This window comes from Vanessa cardui, chromosome 16 (genome assembly GCF_905220365.1).
Source record: "Vanessa cardui chromosome 16, ilVanCard2.1, whole genome shotgun sequence".
Lineage (NCBI taxonomy): Eukaryota > Metazoa > Arthropoda > Insecta > Lepidoptera > Nymphalidae > Vanessa > Vanessa cardui.
The window spans coordinates 11439338-11459184 of NC_061138.1; the positions used below are offsets into that span (position 1 = coordinate 11439338).

The 19847-nt window shown below is 33.9% G+C and overlaps 2 protein-coding genes across 3 annotated transcripts; one reads left to right on the forward strand and one right to left on the reverse strand.

Annotated features, from left to right (window-relative positions):
* Positions 1–51: 51 nt before the first annotated feature.
* On the reverse strand, positions 52–8764 carry LOC124536303. 2 transcript variants are annotated; one of them, XM_047112821.1, is made up of 4 exons: positions 8488–8764; positions 1452–1550; positions 386–715; positions 52–238 (listed from the first exon to the last, which is right to left on the reverse strand). In XM_047112821.1, exons 1-3 carry the CDS (start codon positions 8668–8670, stop codon positions 419–421), a joined length of 579 nt encoding a protein of 192 aa, XP_046968777.1. In that variant the 5' UTR covers positions 8671–8764; the 3' UTR covers positions 52–238; positions 386–418. The 2 variants fall into 2 exon arrangements, with proteins under 2 accessions (XP_046968777.1, XP_046968776.1); XM_047112820.1 differs by lacking the exon at positions 52–238 and having other exon boundaries at positions 258–715.
* A 3327-nt stretch (positions 8765–12091) lies between these two features.
* On the forward strand, positions 12092–19724 carry LOC124536478 (beta-1,3-glucan-binding protein-like). The gene is made up of 9 exons (XM_047113029.1): positions 12092–12285; positions 13289–13516; positions 14095–14255; positions 15230–15381; positions 15751–15908; positions 16810–16934; positions 17526–17643; positions 18515–18660; positions 19374–19724. The coding sequence occupies exons 1-9, from the start codon at positions 12114–12116 to the stop codon at positions 19569–19571; spliced, it is 1458 nt and encodes a 485-aa protein (XP_046968985.1). The 5' UTR covers positions 12092–12113; the 3' UTR covers positions 19572–19724.
* The last annotated feature ends 123 nt before the right edge of the window (positions 19725–19847 follow it).

Genomic DNA, 19847 nt, shown 5'->3' on the forward strand with positions numbered 1-19847 from the left:
AAATCAAACTAATTACCTCAGTTTAAGTACTTTATATTTTAATGAATGAAACGAATTTTCAAACAGTTGTTTTATTTGTTCTTTAAGCAATTTATTTTTAGCATTTACAAATAGGAACATTTTTTTTGCCCAATTCTTTCCTAATTGTAGGGTACTACATTGTCTGCAATATTTTCTATTATTAGCCCCATTTCACATTAGGGAACTCATGTAATGGTTCGAGCCGCCGCGGGAAATGCTGAAGAGACCAAACGAAAGAAAATAAATACATGTAATAAATAAAAACATCACAATAAAACTTTTTTTAACAAATAAAAAAAAAACATAGTTTTCGTACTGTAATAAATTAACAAAAAAGTTAGACTGAAGAAAAAGATCACCATACATTTAGACGGATATATTTTGGTGTGTGTTTGCCTTATAAGTGACTATTGTAAATGTGAGGTAAGGGTCCACCCATCGCTCTAGTTTGGGTGGTGACAGTGAGAATACACTCGTCCTTATGTCTATGCCCGACCGCGTCATGTCCGTATTCTTTAAAAACCTTTAGCCTCCAAGGTTCAGAGTACGCGCCATCTTCCTTTTGTTTGTAAGCTTGAATTCTTATCTCGTTCAAAGCATCAGGTTTTATATAACCTATCTCCAAACTAGTTGAATCTGGATCAGCTCTAAACATTCGAGGTTTATTTTCTGGTATGCTATCTTTGCTGAAATCCTGAAAAAATTTTGAAAAGAAAAATGAGTTGTTTTAAAATATTCGAAGGTTCTGGATACTTCCAGATCGCTGCTTCAACATAGTATTAAGATGACTTCTAATTATCTACTGCTTCTATCATAATTTTAGTAGATCATCTCAGCTCATCATCTCGATGATATACATATTAATTTTAATAATACACAATCGAAATAAAACGATCACCTCTTATTGTCATCAATTTTTAAATAATTATTTCGACGATGTTGCTCTCTGGTAATTTTTCTGGGCCCTTTTTTCAAAACCATGATAGATTTGTCGTTGATTCTCACTAAGTAACTAATTTCAATATATCTATACTGGTCATTGAATATAGTAATATGTGTGTTGATGTTCTATAAATAAATAAATATTGGACAATATCGCATACATCACTCTGATCCCTATTTACGCAGCTAAAGCTAAAACTTGTGTTATGGAAAATCAGACGAACCGAAAACACCCAAACCCAAGACAACATAGAATACTAATGAACTTTTTCTACATCGACTCGGTCGGAAATCTAACCCGGGACCTCAGAGTGGCGTGAAGACCGGTGTACACACCACTCGACCACGGCGGTCAATTGCATAAAAAAAGTATGTTATAAATCGCGCACGCACTTATCGTAGTACTTCCTACGATAAGTGCGTTTAAATAAAATACAATGACACTAGCTACATCATATAGGAGTAATATTAAGGCAATCCATTCCTACCTCACTGGCCCTATCTTCTTTCACGAAACCCGGTACTTGATCAGCATTGATCAGCTTAAACATTCGTTCTGTTTTTTCTTTCACCTCCCAGATTTTGATCTGCGAAAATTAATTTATTTTAGTAAGATGAACATAGATGATACGAGCATATAAAAAGCTACGACAGAAGGAAGATTGGAAACATTAGGATAGGATGGGTGAAGCCGTGTTCCAAAATGACTGCAAAAAGAGAAAGAATCTTTTCTTTCTCTTTTTGCAGTACTCAACTCTCTGATGCTGCACTCTCTGTGCTGATTGTTTTTTTTATTCTGTAGGTTTGAGGACAAACATATGGGCCATCTGATGATAAGTGGTCCACCGCCCATAGAAATTGGCGATATTAGAAATATTAAATCTTACATTGCGTATGCGCCACCAACCTTGTGAACTAAGAGGGTATGTCCCTTGTGCCTGTAGTTACACTGGCTCACTCACCCTTCAAACTGGAACACAACAGTAATAAGTACTTAGCATTGTTTGGCGGTAGAATATCTGATAAATGGAGGGTACCTACCCAGGCGGGCTTCCACTAAGTAAATGGTTACATGAATTATACATAGGAAGAGAAATATTCATAACATTTTAAACGACAAAAGCGCAATAGCCTAAAGCCTCCCCACTGAATAGCCCAAAGGTCGGGCCCTTTGGGCTATTGTCGTTCCACTCCTAATACAAGTTTTAAGATTGTAAATACGAATATAATTAATTTCTTATAGTGAAGTATTGCTTTTATACTTTAAAATGTAAAAATAATCATTGGTGTGTCGCTCACGATATACATATGTATATACGTCAAGCCAGCATTCATTATAAGAAAAATTATGTGCAAGCAGTTCAGGTTAATTGTTTAAATGTAACATAAATAATGTATGCTCTTTAACCTTAATCTTTAATTTACTAACATAACAATAAACATGTAATCTTAATAAACTGTAAGGTAAATGTTATATTACTTTATAATAGTTTATTGTGACAATAGAGGACAAACATCCATACTCAACGTAAATATATTTAAAATTTCTGTTTTTCAAATCTATTTATCTATCTAGGTTTCTGTTAACAAGTGGAACATAGGCACCCAGCTGAGGAGGCATATAATAACAACTCTCAATAATATATTATATCCTGATTTATTTACCTATACTTTATTATTATTATAATTTATTATTTATAATTACGTTATTCGTCATGTTTATTAAATTAACAACAATTTAACCTCACTAGTTCGTCAACTGACTTCCGACTATTTTATTAAATGAGATAGGACGCGCCAATAGGGACGCCATTCTGTTTTTTCAAAATATACCTGTATAACGTTACGCTGCACGAGTATATAAAATTGAGAGTGTGTTAAGTGTTTTATTTCTGAAAACCCACAAGTGTTAACATATCAGAAGTGGGATAGTGTTAAAAATGTCTGGACCATACGTAAATGGCTTGGGGATACGTAAACGAAAAAATAGCGATTCAAGTTCAACTGAAGAAGAAAATAGTGATTTTTTTTCTCTAATGACACATGTAAGGAAAACATACGCAAAAAACGTCACGTTGCACCCTGTGACGCTGAAGTCATCCCGAAATTCAGACCAGAAGATACCAACAATAACATTATTGGATGGCTTCACAAAATCGGCTTCACGGAATCAAACCGATCGAACATTTATTATGCAATTACGGTTGCGAGGCTCTGCTCGAGAATGGTACGACGACCTTGAAAATTATTCTCTCTCTTGGGGCGAATGGAAGGAGATGCTGATGGTTGCATTTCCGCGATCGACAGAATACGTAGACAAATTAGAACGCATGTTGGCAAGAAAGAAAGAAGATAAAGAAACTATGACGAAGTATTATCACGAAAAATTATCATTACTGAAGAAATGCAGTATCGTCGGCGGGGATGCAATTTCGTGTATAATACGGGGGTTGCCTCAAGAATTAAGGGCTAATGCTAAGGCATATAGTTGTGATACACCTGAACAACTATACTATGGCTACTTATCTTCGCTAGAGAACTTTCAACGGGTTGATTCAAATGCAATGCGACAATCAACATGGAGAAGAGGTACCAGCAATAACAAACCCGTTTCTACGTCGACTCATCAGCTCCAACCGAAGTTATGCTACGTGTGCCGTCGGGCGGGTCATGAGGCCCGAGACTGCAGGCAGCAGCAGCGTTGCGAGAGCTGTTGGCGCCGTGGACATACAACGGCGGCGTGCTGGTTTGGCGGTGGGAGCGCTAGCACTTTGCGGCAGCAACCACAAAAGGTTAGTCGAGTAATGCACATTACCTACGATATTTATGCCGATCTAGATAAAATAACTGTAATAGTGTTAATGGACATCAGCTTAGAGCATTTATAGACACAGGCGGTAAAATTAATATTCTCTGTATATCACAAGCCAAAAGATTACAAATTAAAATCGAGCCTAGTACTACTGTTATGCAAGGTTTTGGAGGAGCATGTGTAAATTCACTCGGTTCAGGTTACTTAAGCATCTTAATAGATAATACAATACTGTATGGAATAGTCGAACTAGTTAATTATATAACGGTGGATATCGATTTATTGATTGGTCAAACTATGATTAATAGTAATAATGTCAGTCTAGTAACAACAGCTTCTTCTGTACGTTTTGTTCAAAGTCAGGTGGTTCAAGACTTGTTTGAAAATATAAAATTAGACTCTACTGATTTTCTTGTAAAGTTTCCGGTTTATTTAAAGCACAATGTTAAAATACCTAAGCAAACTCAGCTTTATGTGGAAGTATATGTCGACTATAACAAATGTAATGAAAGGGAACACACATTTCTAACTAATACGGTTTGGGTACAGTTAGGTAATATTGCATACTTTATACCCTCTGCTATTATTAAATCATGTCACTGTCATTTAAAAATTGTAAATTTGGGTGATACTGATGTAATATGGGAAGCAAATAGGCTTGTAGCTAGGGCTGAGATAGCAACAATACCTACATGCACGCGCGATTATACGACCCTAGCTATAGACAATTCAAATACCAATTGCTTACGTATTAACTTATCCGAAATAGAGACGGGACCGCTTAGTGATTACGAAAATAAGCAGCTGCTAATTCTGTTAAATAAGTATACTAATTCATTCGCTAGAACTACAAAAGATTTAGGTTGTACTGATCTCATAAAAATGCACATCCGTACAATAAATGACCAACCAATTTGTTGCAAGCCGTATAGGTTATCACACAAAGAAAATGAAATCGTAAATGCAAAAATTAGGGATTTTCTAGACGCGGGTATTATTAGGGAATCTATGTCTGAGTATGCTAGCCCTATAGTTCTAGTAAAAAAAAAACAGGAGACTATAGGCTTTGTGTCGATTATAGGGCATTAAATGCTAACACTATAAAAGATCGATATCCTTTGCCACATATAGAAGATCAAGTCAATAAGCTATCGGGGCATTCTTTTTTACAACCCTTGATCTCGCCCAAGGTTATTACCAAGTAGGTATTCATGAAGACTCGATAACTAAGACTGCATTCGTAACACCATCCGGTCAATATGAATTTTTGAAAATACCCTTTGGCCTCGCAAATGCCCCAGCTGTATTTTCTCGTTTAATACAGATGACACTAGGCAGGGTCGATCAAAACGTTGCTCTGTATCTTGATGACGTAATGTTGCCTACAAAAACGGTAGAAGAAGGATTAGTACTATTAGAAAAAGTTTTACAATTATTAACACAGGCCAATTTAAAATTAAATCTTGGTAAATGTTCTTTCTTAAAACGTACTGCCACTTACCTAGGCCACGAAATATCAGCTGGTACAATACAACCGGGCCGTGCTAAGATAAAATGTGTTGCACAATATAACCGGCCGCGCAATGTACATGAGATTAGACAATTTATCGGTTTAACATCATATTTTCGGAAGTTTGTTAAAAATTTCGCGCAGATTGCACGTCCTCTTACTCAACTTACAAAAAAAGATGTAAAATGGAATTGGGGTGCTGACCAAGAAAATTCGTTTCAAACCCTTAAGCGACGGTTGATTGAAAGGCCTGTGTTAGGCATTTACAACTGTAACGCAAAAACTGAGTTACATTGTGATGCTAGTAAGGTTGGTTTAGGCGGAATTTTAATGCAATACCAAGCAGATGGTAGTTTAAAACCTATAGCTTATTTCAGTAGGGTTACGAGTAAAGAAGAGAGGCACTATCATAGTTATGAACTAGAAACACTGGCCGTTGTTGAATCTCTTAAACGTTTCAGAATTTATCTTACAGGCATTAAAGTTAAAATAGTAACCGACTGTTCAGCACTTAGAACTACCCTAGTGAAACGTGATTTAATTCCGAGAATAGCTCGTTGGTGGCTTACAATACAAGAATTTGATCTAGAGATAGAGTATAGGCCAGGCGAACGTATGAGGCATGTAGACGCCCTTAGTAGAAACCCGGTAACTAACACAATACTCATGATTGATAATTCAGATTGGTTAATAACTCTTCAGGTACAAGATGATAATATTCAAAACATTCTTTCTAGACTACGTGACAATCCTGACCCTAACTTAATTGCAAACTACACTATCAAAGATAACTTGCTTTTTAGAAAAACAGTCGCTGGTGATCGTTTTGTTATCCCAAAATTAGCAAAATATGGTCTATTACAAAAACTTCACGATCAAATAGGTCATCCCGGATTCGAAAAATGTGAACGATCCATTAAGTCTCAGTTCTGGTTTGAAGGAATGACGAGATTCATAAGAAAATATGTAAACAGTTGTCTGCAATGTGCATTTAACAAAGGTAATCATGGTAAGTTGGAAGGTGAACTACACCCAATTAACAAGCCAGCTATACCCATGCACACGTTGCACGCTGACCATTTGGGTCCTTTTGCTAAAACTCGGAAAGGGAATACTTATGCTTTGGTAGTGATAGACGCTTTTACCAAATTTGTGTTCGCCCGACCTTCTAAAAATTGTAGTTCAATTGAGACTATCCGTTTGTTAAAAGAAATAATTATCCAGTTTGGTTACCCAACAAGAATTATAACGGATAGGGGGAAAGCTTTTACAAGTAGGTATTTTAAGCAATTCGCCGAAGAAACTCAATTTAAACATATTTTAAACGCAATAGCTAGCCCTCGTTCAAATGGTCAAGTTGAACGTGTAAACCGTACTTTGCTGAACGGTCTAAACACTATGTCAGAAGATGAATGTACATGGGACAATAAGCTGGACGACGTCGTGTGGGGAATCAATAACACACCTAACGCGACAACCGGCTTTTCACCCTTTAATCTTATGTTTGGCCACAAAAACTCTCGTTATCCGTCATTCCCTTCAGACGCGGCTTCAACCTTTGACAGTCAATTTGATGAACTACAGGCTAATAGGGAAACTGCAAAACTTCGTATTGACAAAAATATGACCATCATGAAAAAACAATTCGACAAAAAACATAAACAGTGTATTAAGTATACCGTAGGTCAATTGGTTCTTTGGAAAGGAGGTGTAGCTAGGGATGCCGTGACTGGTGTTACTAAGAAACTTAACGGGTTATACTCAGGTCCCTACAGAGTGTGCAAAGCGGAGTGCTCGTTAGACAGATACACTATCTCAAGTATAAAGGGTATGAAGGGATATAGGAAGTTTAGTGCAGTAGTTCGTGGACAGACCCTCCGACCTTACAAACCAACCTTGTCTGAAGATGACAGTTCAAGTAGTGACCGAGAAGTAGACAGAGATGATCTAATTGATCTTCTTGAAAGCTAATTGTTACAAATGTTTGATTCTTTATTTCTGTATCACTGCTTCTACTTTTAGTCATACGAATCAAATTAGTTATTATACCTACTAGGAATATAAAGTCTATTGTAATTTACAATTGAATGAAAACTAAATTATATTAAAATTATTACATACCATACTTTTAAACTTTTATTTATATATAATCTCCAATAAAATATGTACACATTGATTCTTACAGAAATAATGCTTGAATTAAAAGAAATTAGTGAAATATGTAAAGATTATTATTTCTATAATCTTATGTACAATGAATAGTCTATTACTCATACATATAAGAACAATTTTAAACAAACCAATTTATCAAGTGTGTATAAAGAAGGACAGCTGTGTGATCAAGTCTGTATAAATAAGGACATCTGTGTGATCAAGTCTGTGTGAATAAGGACAGCTTTGTGATAAGGTCTGTGGAAAAGACAGCTATGTGACCAAGTCTGTTTAAAATTAGGATAGCTATGTGATCAAATCTTAGTGAATAAGGACAGCTTTGTGATCAAGTCTGTGGAAAGGACAGCTATGTGATCAAGTCTGGGTTGATAAATAAGGAAGACTGTGTGATCAAATATTTAATTTACGAGACATCTGTGTGAACAAGTCTATTTTATAATGACCACTGTGTGATTGGCCTCTACATTTATCTTAGGTTAGCAGAGTTTACATTTTAAGACAACTAGTTACTGCCATAAAATTACTTTCTGGACTACGGGCTGGCCAGTGAAGACCAGAATACGGGCCGCGGGACGCAGCCCACACAGGATGGCCGAATGTTAACAAGTGGAACATAGGCACCCAGCTGAGGAGGCATATAATAACAACTCTCAATAATATATTATATCCTGATTTATTTACCTATACTTTATTATTATTATAATTTATTATTTATAATTACGTTATTCGTCATGTTTATTAAATTAACAATAATTTAACCTCACTAGTTCGTCAACTGACTTCCGACTATTTTATTAAATGAGATAGGACGCGCCAATAGAGACGCCATTCTGTTTTTTCAAAATATACCTGTATAACGTTACGCTGCACGAGTATATAAAATTGAGAGTGTGTTAAGTGTTTTATTTCTGAAAACCCACAAGTGTTAACATTTCTTATAAAAATGAAAGACGAAATATTAACCATTACTTAAAAATATCTGATGTGTGGGTACCCAAAGCCCTATCTCGTAAAGTAATTTGATACTTGCCTTATATCCCAGTATTGGATCAGATACATTATCGTCTATAGATTCCCACACCACATATAACCCTCCTTCTTTTGTCACAGTGACATCTAAAAGTTTGGGTGCTTCGATTTCTGAATAAACACTTGATACTAATACACAACATATTATGAAAAAACAATTCAACTCTTTATGTTTTACAAACATTGTATACTAATATATGTTTATTTCTTTAAAACGATTCATTAAAACGAAGCTTCGTTATGCCACAGCTGTGTCATATTCGGAGAGATCTTAAAATATATTCTACTTCAAAGTAAATTGTTACTTAAGCTAGCATTCATAAGGTTCAAAATATTAAATGCTCTTTGTTATCTGTCTTCGGTTGTTATGTTAATATTTTGCGATAACCTTAAAACATTAAGTTTGCTAATAAAATGGAGTATGTTTTTACATGTTTATAAATTAGGCTTATAATTGCGCTTTTGGAAATATAATGGACATTCACAGTCTTAGTGGCATAGAGCAAGTTATTGTAAAAACGTTAATGGTACCCCTTCCAAACATTTTTTTTTTGTATAGGCTGGGCCACCTGATGGTAAATGGTCACCAACGCCCATAGGCAATGACGCTGTAAGAAATATTAAGTATTCCTTACATCGTCAATGTGCCACCAACCTTGGGAACTAAGATTCAATTTTAACTAAGATTTCCAATAAATTAAAAAAAAAAAAAAAAGATGTTATGCCCCTTGTGCCTGTAGTTACACTAGCATACATTTTCAACCGACTTCCAAAAGGAGGAGGTTATCAATTCGTCTGTATTTTATTTTATTTTATTTTTTTTTTTTATGTTTGTTACCTCATAACTTTTCACTGGGTGGACCGATTTTGATAATTTTTTTTTGTTTGAAAGGTAGTGCTTCCCGTGGGGTCCCATTTTTTTATTTTTTTTTCCGATGATGGTATCCATGTGAAAACGACATAAGTCTTAAATTTGCATTATGTAAATGCGCGACAAATAGGTGAATAACTGAAAATCACGTTAACCAATTTTGATAATTCTTTTTTTATTATAAAATTATACTTCAAGGGTAATTTGGTGAAAGTTTAGTAAGGTTCTGAGCACAGGATCCATGACAAAGTAACGGAACGGAAGGGAACGGAACAATTCTGAGGAGCACGTTAGCGATACTCAGTCGAATCTTTTATTTATAGGTTATTTGCATATTTGAGTCACCTTCCGTAATGTGGTTATGTTTATGTCATTATCATAGTCGAATATTATAATCAACTAGCTACCCACCCCGGCTTCGCACGGGTGCAATACTGATACTAAATATACTACAGAATTTGTTTATATACGACATCACATCGCAAACTTCTAAAATTATCAGTGTTTCTTTACCATATTGTTCATGTATTATATACACAAACCTTTCCCTTGAATCACACTATCTTTTAAAAAAAACCGCATCAAAATCCGTTGCGTAGATTTAAAGATATAGGGACAGAGAAAGCGACTTTGTTTTATACTATGTAGTGATGGAACTCCTATACGGCTCGCAGTTAAGGTGCGATATGGGGCAGAATTTCTTACTATCTTTAATCAAATTTTGTGTATGTGATGTGATGTCATATGATGTACGAAATATAGTTGGTCTTTTTCAAAGTTTTTTTGCTGAGTTCGATTACAGCTCTTTCGAGGGATCCTTGTAGTTTACGCCGCGTGACGTATTAAATCCGCATTTTCGAAAGTCTATTTTTGCTTTATTCGCAAGTTTCCTTTGAAATTGTCCTCGAAGTAGTTTCTGACTCATATAAACGGAACGCTTAATCTATCCATATTAAAAAAAATTAGTTAGTCAACATCAGCTTCACTTAAAATCAAAAAATAAATAAAATTTTAACAAAAAGAAAAACCGACTTCAAACAAAACACTATTTTAAAACAAATGAATATGCACGAAAAAGTAATAAAAATAATTGCGTATTCAACATATTTTTTAGAGTCTTCCTAAGTTTAATGAAATGAAAAATATTAGACTACTTAAAAGTCGATTAACGATTATATCATGTAGTTATAATTATTGTTATATTTGGAGTCGGTGTAATGTGTAATCCAATAAAACCCTACAGTATATCTATCAAAAAACAAGACGAGAATACTTTAACAAATATGTTTTTTACAAATTACCTTTTACACAATAATATACTGGATAAATCAAGGGGCTCATATCGCTTCTTTCTTTTGATTGTTGGGGCAAGGGCACCGTGGCTGACACCGGCTCCAAATATACCAATAACTATAACTACATGATATAATCGTTAATCGACTTTTAAGTAGTCTAATATATTTCATTTCATTAAACTTAGGAAGACTCTAAAAAATATGTTGAATACGCAATTATTTTTATTACTTTTTCGTGCATATTCATTTGTTTTAAAATAGTGTTTTGTTTGAAGTCGGTTTTTCTTTTTGTTAAAATTTTATTTATACAACCAAATCTCTGCCCAAAGTTTGCCTGGAAGAGATCGGTGCTTTGGTGATAAAACTGTCTGTTGCAACTCGTGCTATCGATAATCCAAATGGCAGATTTAGTTTAAGTATCGGAGTGCAATGATACATACATAAATAAGCATATACATAATAAGCATAATGCATACATAAGCACGTGTTTTGGATGCAGCGCATTCATTTCGCTCATCAAAATAAAACTACGTGGTACTAAGTCATATCAAATATATATATTTATAATGTCACGATAGGATATTTTAAGAGGAAGTTCATGCTATTATTTTTTGACGAAAACATCGATAATATTTTTAATTGACCCGACCTGCGTACGGGAATCCCGTTCTTTTGTACTAGTCGACTTGAATAACGAGTCAATATACTTTTATTAATAATTTTAACAACGTGATCTAAGTGTTATATTTAATAATACTTATAAAAGCTATAATGTGTTATAGTTCGTATCGTTTATTATTTTATTATTAAATAAAGCTGAAAAATATAGATGTATTCTAAAAAAGGGAATCCCCTTTTATCAAGGAACGACTTCATTCCGTGTTGCCGACCTTTGCATAAAGCGATGAGTCGTGTTCTTAAGAAATAATGTGAGGGATTTTACCTTTGTAATATGGGTATATTGCTTTGGAATGTTATGTACATTATTTTATTTCTACATGCATATTATCACAAGTGATAATACATGTTCTTATGACGTATCCGATATATCTGTGACGTCATTATGACAGTATTAGAATAAATTGTTAATGAAATTGAAATATACTTGTTTTCAAAAAATGATTGATTGTTTTAAAATGATAAACTAAATATTTAGCAGTTAATAATGTTATTAACCAATAGAAATAATTTATATTACGATTTCATTAATTTTCTCTACATCAAAAATTAATCTTTATTGCGAATTAGGCAATTAATAAAGTGATGATAAGTAATTATTTTGAATTTATTAAAAGCACTTATAATTATTAAGAGATGATGCATCAGCCTAAAAAGCAGTTTTAAAATATATGAATATTGCATGTAATTTATAGATTTGAATAAAGAAATTGAATTAGAGTGTGCATCGGCTGAACACGTCAAGTTGTACCCGTTATACAGATTGGAGTAAGGAATACTGCAATGCTTTACCTCATTACTATCAGTAACAAAATGGAACTGTCCAGGATCGGACGTGTCTTTGTGTATCTGTTGGTTTATATTAACTCAAGAACAGTATGTGGTCAGGAATACTCAATACCAGATGTAACGATACAAGCTTTACAACCGAAAGGAATCAGAATATCAATACCATGTGAGTTATTTTATTTATTTTATAAATACAAGATAAAACTGTAACGGGATCTCTGTGTATGTTTTTTTTTTAATTATCGTGTACATGATTACCAATTTAGAGCCTTAAATTATTTTTAATCTGTTATTGAAATTTCTTTTAATAATTCTAGACTTGATAGGTGTAGGATTTTACAACTTATAAAACTGGTTTTATTTTTATATTTATTTATTGTGTGGCTTTGTTATTATGACATATAAAAAAGATTTTTTTTTTTCTAATATTACGCATAAGTGTATCTTTTAAATAAAATTCGTCAAGATTACACTTTGAGTATTTTATTTATGTTTAAGCAACTCATCCCGATATCGTATATGACAATTTAATTTGTCTGAAATAAATACTAAAAATTAAGCTTAAAAGGTTGTTGGTTTAACAGTGCTAATATTAGAATCTAGTAATATTTTTACACTAGATAACCTATTTATTGAGGAAAGTTATATTCATAATTAAATATATTGTAGCTATATATCATAAGTTGTAGAACTTAAAACTCTTGATATATAAATGAAGTACAGTTTTCATTCTAGAATTTTCTAGAAAGAAAACGAAAATAGTCGAGAGAAAATTATCAAACCAGCTTCGCTTAAGGTTTCGCAAACCATTCCAAGGCGTTTATGAGTGCTTTAGAATACAATATTACATTTTATATTTTAATAAATTTTTAATATTTGGCATTATTCCATATCACTGTTAAGAAATAAATTAGGCTTAGGTAAGCAGGTGAGTGGTAGGAAATTTTAAGCAACGTCCCACCGATCCAGGGAACTAAGGTGTTGTCTCTTGTGCATTTGGCTCACTCAATCTTCGAATCAAAATAATTCTAAGCATTTCTATTTGGCGGTAGAAAATATTAAAAGCAGGCGCTACCTAGTCATAAGAGATTGAATAAAGTCCTACCATCAAGTAAATACATAACACAAAACGTATAACTGATGCTCATTAACAAATATATTTATTTCAGCAAACCCAAAACTCAGCTTATTCGTATTCCAAGGAAATATAAATAGAAAAATAGGTGAAAACGACGTCGGTACGATTTCTGCTGAAATAACTAATCCTACAAATGGCAGATGGTCTTACGAAGACCTCAACAAACAGCTTAATGTTGGTGACATCGTTTATTACTATGTTTACGTCGTTCACAATAGAAAAGGCTATATTAAGGACAATTTGTCCTTCACTGTTAAGGGTAAGGATCTATTTTTTAGTTTATATTTTATTTTCAATTAATTTCTTAATCTAATAAATAAATATTGGACAACATCAAATTACTCTGATCCCAATGTAACTAGAGCTGAGATGGCCCAGTGGCAGTATAATTCATTTCGTGCTCGGCGGTGAAGAAAAACATCGTGAGGAAACCTGCACGTGTCTTATTTCATCTAAATTCTGCCGCATGTACATTTCACCAACCCGCATTGGAACAGCGTGGTAGAATATGTTCCAAACCCTCTCCTTAATGGAAGAGGAGGCCTTATCCTAGCAGTGGGAAATTTACAGGCTGTTACTTTACTTACTTATAATATAACTACCTAAAGCACTTGTGTTACGGAAAATCAGAAGCAACGACGGTACCACAAACACCCAGACCCAAGACAATGTAGAAAAATAGTATAAATAAAATAAATAAAAAATAACTTTTTCTGAATTGACTGGGTCGGAAATTGAACCCGAGACTTCGGACTCTACACGACCACGGAGGATTAATTGCGATAGTAAACTTATTATTTATAAACCAAATGTTCATCAGAATAGTCTTATTTACAGAATTAGAAAATCTTTCGAGCGATTCTGTAGCAGAATGCTCACCAACATCGACATTGGTAAGGAATGGAAAAGCATGTGCTGGCCAAATCATATTCGAAGACAATTTCGATACTCTTCGAGAAGACTTGTGGCAAGTTGAACAGTATATACCAGATGAACCAGTAAGTAACTATTCGATAGTTACTTTTTGTTAAGAGTCTTATTTCACAGTAGTAATACGCAGTTTAGATAAGACGCAAGATAGCAAAACTAGCAAGGGATCATTAGTAGTTCGTGCCACTATCACAGAAGTAATTAAATAATTTGTAAAAAGTAAAACATTAAAAAGAATAGCAATAGCTTACGTGTTTAAAAGTTTACTGTGAAATTGAATCAGCAAAACGTCAATATACAAATACCATTATATACCATATATTACTTGGTGGTAGGGCTTTGTGCGAGCCCGTCTGGGTAGGTACCACCCACTCATCAGTTATTCTACCGCCAAATAACAGTAGTCAGTATTGTTGTGTCCCGGTTTGAAGGGTGAGTGAGCCAGTGTAACTACAGGCACAAGGGACATAACATCTTAGTTCCCAAGGTTAGTGGCGCAGTGACGATGTAAGGAATAGTTAATATTTCTCACAGCGTCATTGTCTATGGGTGATGGTGACCACTTACCATCAGGTGGCCCATATGCTCGTCCGCCAACCTATACCATAAAAAAAAACCAAATGATTCAAGCATTAAAATGTATATTAATGCTAAAATATACATTTTAATGCTTGAACCATTCGGTAAGAGATTTCTTATTGAAAAGTTTTTTTAATGAATTAGAGGATCTGGTGATCAAGAACCTTTTGCACTTGTAAGGTTTTGTCCCTTTAACTTTAGTTACTGACTATAAATAAATCTAAAAAATGAAAAAAAACCTTACGTCCACCTAAGCGAAGCCTGGACGGGCCGCTCGTTTAAGTGACTAAATTGATACGCCTTTATTATATTTATGCCTTACTTGTTATCATTTCATCTATCAACAATGCTCAACATTACAACATTGGCTGTTGAAATGAAACTCTTATTGGCATAGTTAAAAATGCTTTTGCTTAATTTCTTTCCTGTTATCTTTTTACAAGTTACGTCCTTTTTATTTCAGGATTATCCATTCGTTTCCTACCAGCGTCCACCAAACGCAGCGGTAGTCTCAACAAATGGGGGGTATTTGTATATTCAGCCAAAGCTTCTCCAAGATATGCCAGGGTTTTCTAATTCGTCTTTATTTACTGATACTCTGGATTTGTATAGCGGGTATGCTTTTGTGTTTTATTTTTAACTAATTTTACTCAGGATATATGATATATTTTTGTTAACACATATTATAAAATTCGTGAGCTTTTTGAGTAAAAATTAAATATATGATTAAAATAATTAACAGTAATTTGATCCCAAAAAAAATTCTCATCGCTAATTATGTTTTTACAATCAAATTCAAAATATTCTTTATTCGAGTTGAAACAAAAGAAATCCTCAGTTATTGAATACCATCTCCTTTGACTAATTAGCAGCGTGATCATAAAATGTAAATTAGGATTCTTTGACTTAAAAAGCCTCCATTTACACATACATCAACTCATCATCAAAATTATTGCAATTCTGTATTATTTTATTTGTTTCTAGATGTACAGCCACGTCGTCAAAGTGTCTTGTTGAAGCTTGGGGTGCGAGTATCTTACCGCCGATTGTAAGTGGTCGTTTGACTTCGAAATCATTCTCTTTCACGTACGGCGTTGTGGAAGTGAGAGCAAAAGTACCTCAGGGGGATTGGCTTTATCCGGGTGAGGTTTATTTAATTTTCATCTAAGACGTAATTATGTGAATGTTTCTAAAGATTTAAGACAAGACATATAGACATATTTATTTATATTCATGGTATAGATTGGCAGACGAGTCTTCAGGTGGCATATATGATGCCATCTGATGCTGTAAGGGGTTGTCCATTAATCACGTGAGGCTTGAAAGGGGGGGGGAGGGGTTTGATAAAAATCACGAAAATAACACAAGGGGGAGGGGGGGGGATTCGTGTAGTAAGATATCTCGTGTATTTATTTTTTCGTCTAATGCGCGATTTTTAAACAAATATGGTCCTTAATTTCAGAATAAAATAAGATTATAGTTTATACCTGTATTTACCTCACTACGTATCACCAATGGGGGAGAGGGGGTTAAAAATGCTAAAAAAAATCACGTGATTAATGGACAACCCCTAAGAGATATTAACTATTCCTCACATAGTCAATGCGCCACCAACCTTGGGAACTAACACGTAATGTCCCTTGTGCCTGTAGTTACACTGGCTAACTCACCCTTCGAACCGGAATACAATAATACTGAGCACTGTCGTTTGGTGGAGAATAACTGATGAGTGGGTGGTACATACCCAGACGGGTTTTCACAAAGCCCTACCACCAAGAAATATATAGAGTAAAACTTCTAACTATTATCAATACATTTCAATATTTACATTTTTTTTGTATTTTATAAATGATTCCATAATTATGAAAATGTATTACATACACAATTTACCACTTTATTTTTATGATGGAGTTCGTTAGCAGTTAGAAGGGAGTGTATCGTTCTTTAAATATTTAATAGTTAACCAACAGCCGTTTTTGGACTTTTAGACTTTTCCATTCCATTTTTAAAATTAGTAATACGATTTTTTTATGAAATTGACAGATATCTTATTGGAGTCACTGATGAAAAAGTATGGCGTACCGAATTACGCATCAGGAGTTCTTAGGATAGCTGGCGTACGAGGCAACCCGCAGCTGTCCTTGTTTAATAATGAAATCGGAAATAAGGTAAAATTTATTTAAGCCTTGTATTTTGTATGTATACTTAAAAGAAAGTCTTAACTTTTGGGTTACGGTTATACGGTTATTAACAATATTGCATACTGTTGTTTAGCGGTAGAATATCTGAGGAGTGGGTGGCACCAAGTAAACCTACTTATCACATATCGTACCGCCAAATTACCTGTTATTAGACTGTTCTGGTTTGAAGAATGAGTGAATCAATTATATACGCAAAGGACATAACAATTTAGTACCCAAAGCTATTAACGCATTTGCTAAGTAATTGAACATTATATTTTATGCAACGTCTGTGGGTGGTGAATATTTACCATCTTAAAAAAAAATCCTCGAATGGAAATAAATAAATGTAATTATACATGTACGTGTTCATGAAATACATAAATGAGTTAATTTCATTGCTGATTTTTCTCGGCGAAGTTACTATTTCAGACTGATTTTTATTAAAATTGTAAAACGACGATTCATAAGTTTTAAGAACTTTTTGACATTAAGTAGATTGATGTTTTTTATTCTTTGCCTTTATATAGTGAATCTTTATCTTATGTTTACGGACTCTGGATGTATGTCTTGTTGCAGCTCCTCTATGGGGGACCGATGCTGGACATCCAATGTCGCAATACTTTGCTCAGCGAGAAATTTTCAAACACACCCTGGGGCGATGACTTCCATATTTATTCAGCGAGATGGGAACCAGGTAAATATAAACAATCATATCAAAAACGACTATTAATATATCGATATTTGATCAAACACACAATAATAATTGATTAATTGTGTTTATTTGTCAATTGTTATATATAACTTACCAGCATGTGGTTTATTTGCTGGCCAAATCAGTAAAATTAAATATAACACATATCCAAATACGCCTGCTATAATGAAGCTTTACTGAATACCTTAAAATTATTCGTATTCTTAAATTGTTTATTAGTATTCTTAAGTTATTATCTCCTCTTTCTATCTGGACTTATAGTACGACACAACTTAGATGTAGCATCGCCAAAATTCGTAAAACCGATCACACCCGATACCGAATTAAGTACGTTATCCCAAATACGAATGTGACAGTACGTATATATGAGAGTATCCCAAATTATCAATATTTATTTCTTATGTGAATATGATCTTTACACAAAAGTAATGACTTGTAATATCATATGTAATATATTCATCAATTTGACGCTTCGATTTACATGCACTTGCTTTTCGGGTTGAAGTGACGCGAGAATCTATAGCGACGAATAGCGTTGAATAGCGCGATGGGGAGCTATTTCTATTGGTTGTGTAAATCGGCAGTAATCGGGTTTTATTGAATTCGCCGACGCTACAGCAAGTTTTGTCGTACTATATCTGTTTTCGTTTTAAGCTTGTTTCACCAAAAGTTGTCTGTTAGAGATCGCTCTAAGTGATAAGTCCGCCTTTGCGCACCATTTTTTATATATTTATTTTTATTTTTGTGTAATATCTGTTGTGCAATTAAGTATTTTAAATTAAAAAAAAACCTCACCGAAGCTTCCAACTAATTTTATTTGATATTTCTGTGTTATATTCGCATTATTTTCCAGAAAGGATTATATTGTCTGTGGACGGCCAAGAGTGGGCTAGGATAGAACCGGCTGCTAGTGGACTTCAAGGCCGATTATCTCGTACATGTGATCTACCGCGAACTTTACTCTCGAGAGGAACCAATATGGCGCCATTCGATGATCACGTAAGCTTTAAAAATATATTTTTTTCCAATTACTATATAAATAATCTATACTAATTACTTTTTAATTCACGACTCGATAGGGTAAAATTAGGGTGAAGGCTTATGTTCTAGGGGTAATGTATTATTAGTTACGCGCGGGAAATGCCGATAGTATCATATATATAGGATAGTACTTTTTTTAAATATTGAAATATGTTTATTTAGATAAACTATTGCTTTATGTTTTTAACATATTTTATTTTTATTTTATTATTATTTTTATATTTCATATAAGTTTGTTGGAAGAAAGACTGATCAGTATAGTGATATTCTAAGATGTTTATCTTGACTTATTAAAATTTGACGACAATTTGAATAAAATGGTTTTAATAATAAAAAAATACATGGGTAGAAAAAGCATATTATTCGATACAATATTTTATAGATGATAAAAAAGCGTGGAGTACCTGTTGACTGGAGGTCAAGCAGGGTATATTAATTTAAATAATTGTATTTAACTAAAATGACTTTGTATTTTTAACTTAAAAAAGAGTAACTAGTGAATTACTTGCCGGTTCTTCTTGGTAGAATCTACTTTTCGAACCGGTGGTAGCTTCACTTAATTGTAAAATGACGATTCAAAAGTGCTTATAAAGCCTACTTGAATAAAGTTTATTTTGATTTGATTTGATATAATGTCTTTCGAATTAATAGGTATGTTTGTTTCTTTATAGTTCTACATAACCTTGGGCGTGGCAGCTGGAGGTATCACTGAATTTAGGGACGATATCACATCAGCGGGGAGACCAAAACCTTGGCGGAACAGCGGCCGGAAAGCCAGTCTGCGTTTCTGGCAGGATATGATCTCCTGGTACTCAACGTGGCGACAACCCGCCTTAATCATAGATTACGTTAAAGTACGAGCTCTTTAGTGTAGTTAAGCGTAACTGTCATAAAATATGTCAAGATAAGCAACGTATTACAATGTTGTCTTAAATTTTCGCGATTACACATTGAAATAAAACTAGCTATAACGGATTTGAATCGCGTATATTAATTATTTTTAACATCCCGACGTTTCGAGCACTTCACAGCGTTCGTGGTCATGGGTAGACTTACCTGTGACCACGAACGTAATATACGCGATTCAAATTCGTTATAGCTAGTTTTATTTCAGTATTACAATGTTTTTATATATATAATATTAT

Bases quoted from the DNA above. Each gene is read 5' to 3' on its own strand.
- LOC124536478 (XM_047113029.1), top strand. From the start codon at position 12,114: ATGCTTTACCTCATTACTATCAGTAACAAAATGGAACTGTCCAGGATC. The intron at 12,286-13,288 runs GTGAGTTATTTT...TATTTATTTCAG, and splicing joins AATCAGAATATCAATACCAT to CAAACCCAAAACTCAGCTTA. The intron at 15,909-16,809 runs GTGAGGTTTATT...TGAAATTGACAG, and splicing joins GGGGGATTGGCTTTATCCGG to ATATCTTATTGGAGTCACTG.
- LOC124536303 (XM_047112821.1), bottom strand. From the start codon at position 8,670: ATGTTTGTAAAACATAAAGAGTTGAATTGTTTTTTCATAATATGTTGT. The intron at 1,551-8,487 runs GCAAGTATCAAA...TAATTTTCGCAG, and splicing joins ATCCAATACTGGGATATAAG to ATCAAAATCTGGGAGGTGAA. The intron at 716-1,451 runs GTAGGAATGGAT...AAATTTTTTCAG, and splicing joins AAGAAGATAGGGCCAGTGAG to GATTTCAGCAAAGATAGCAT.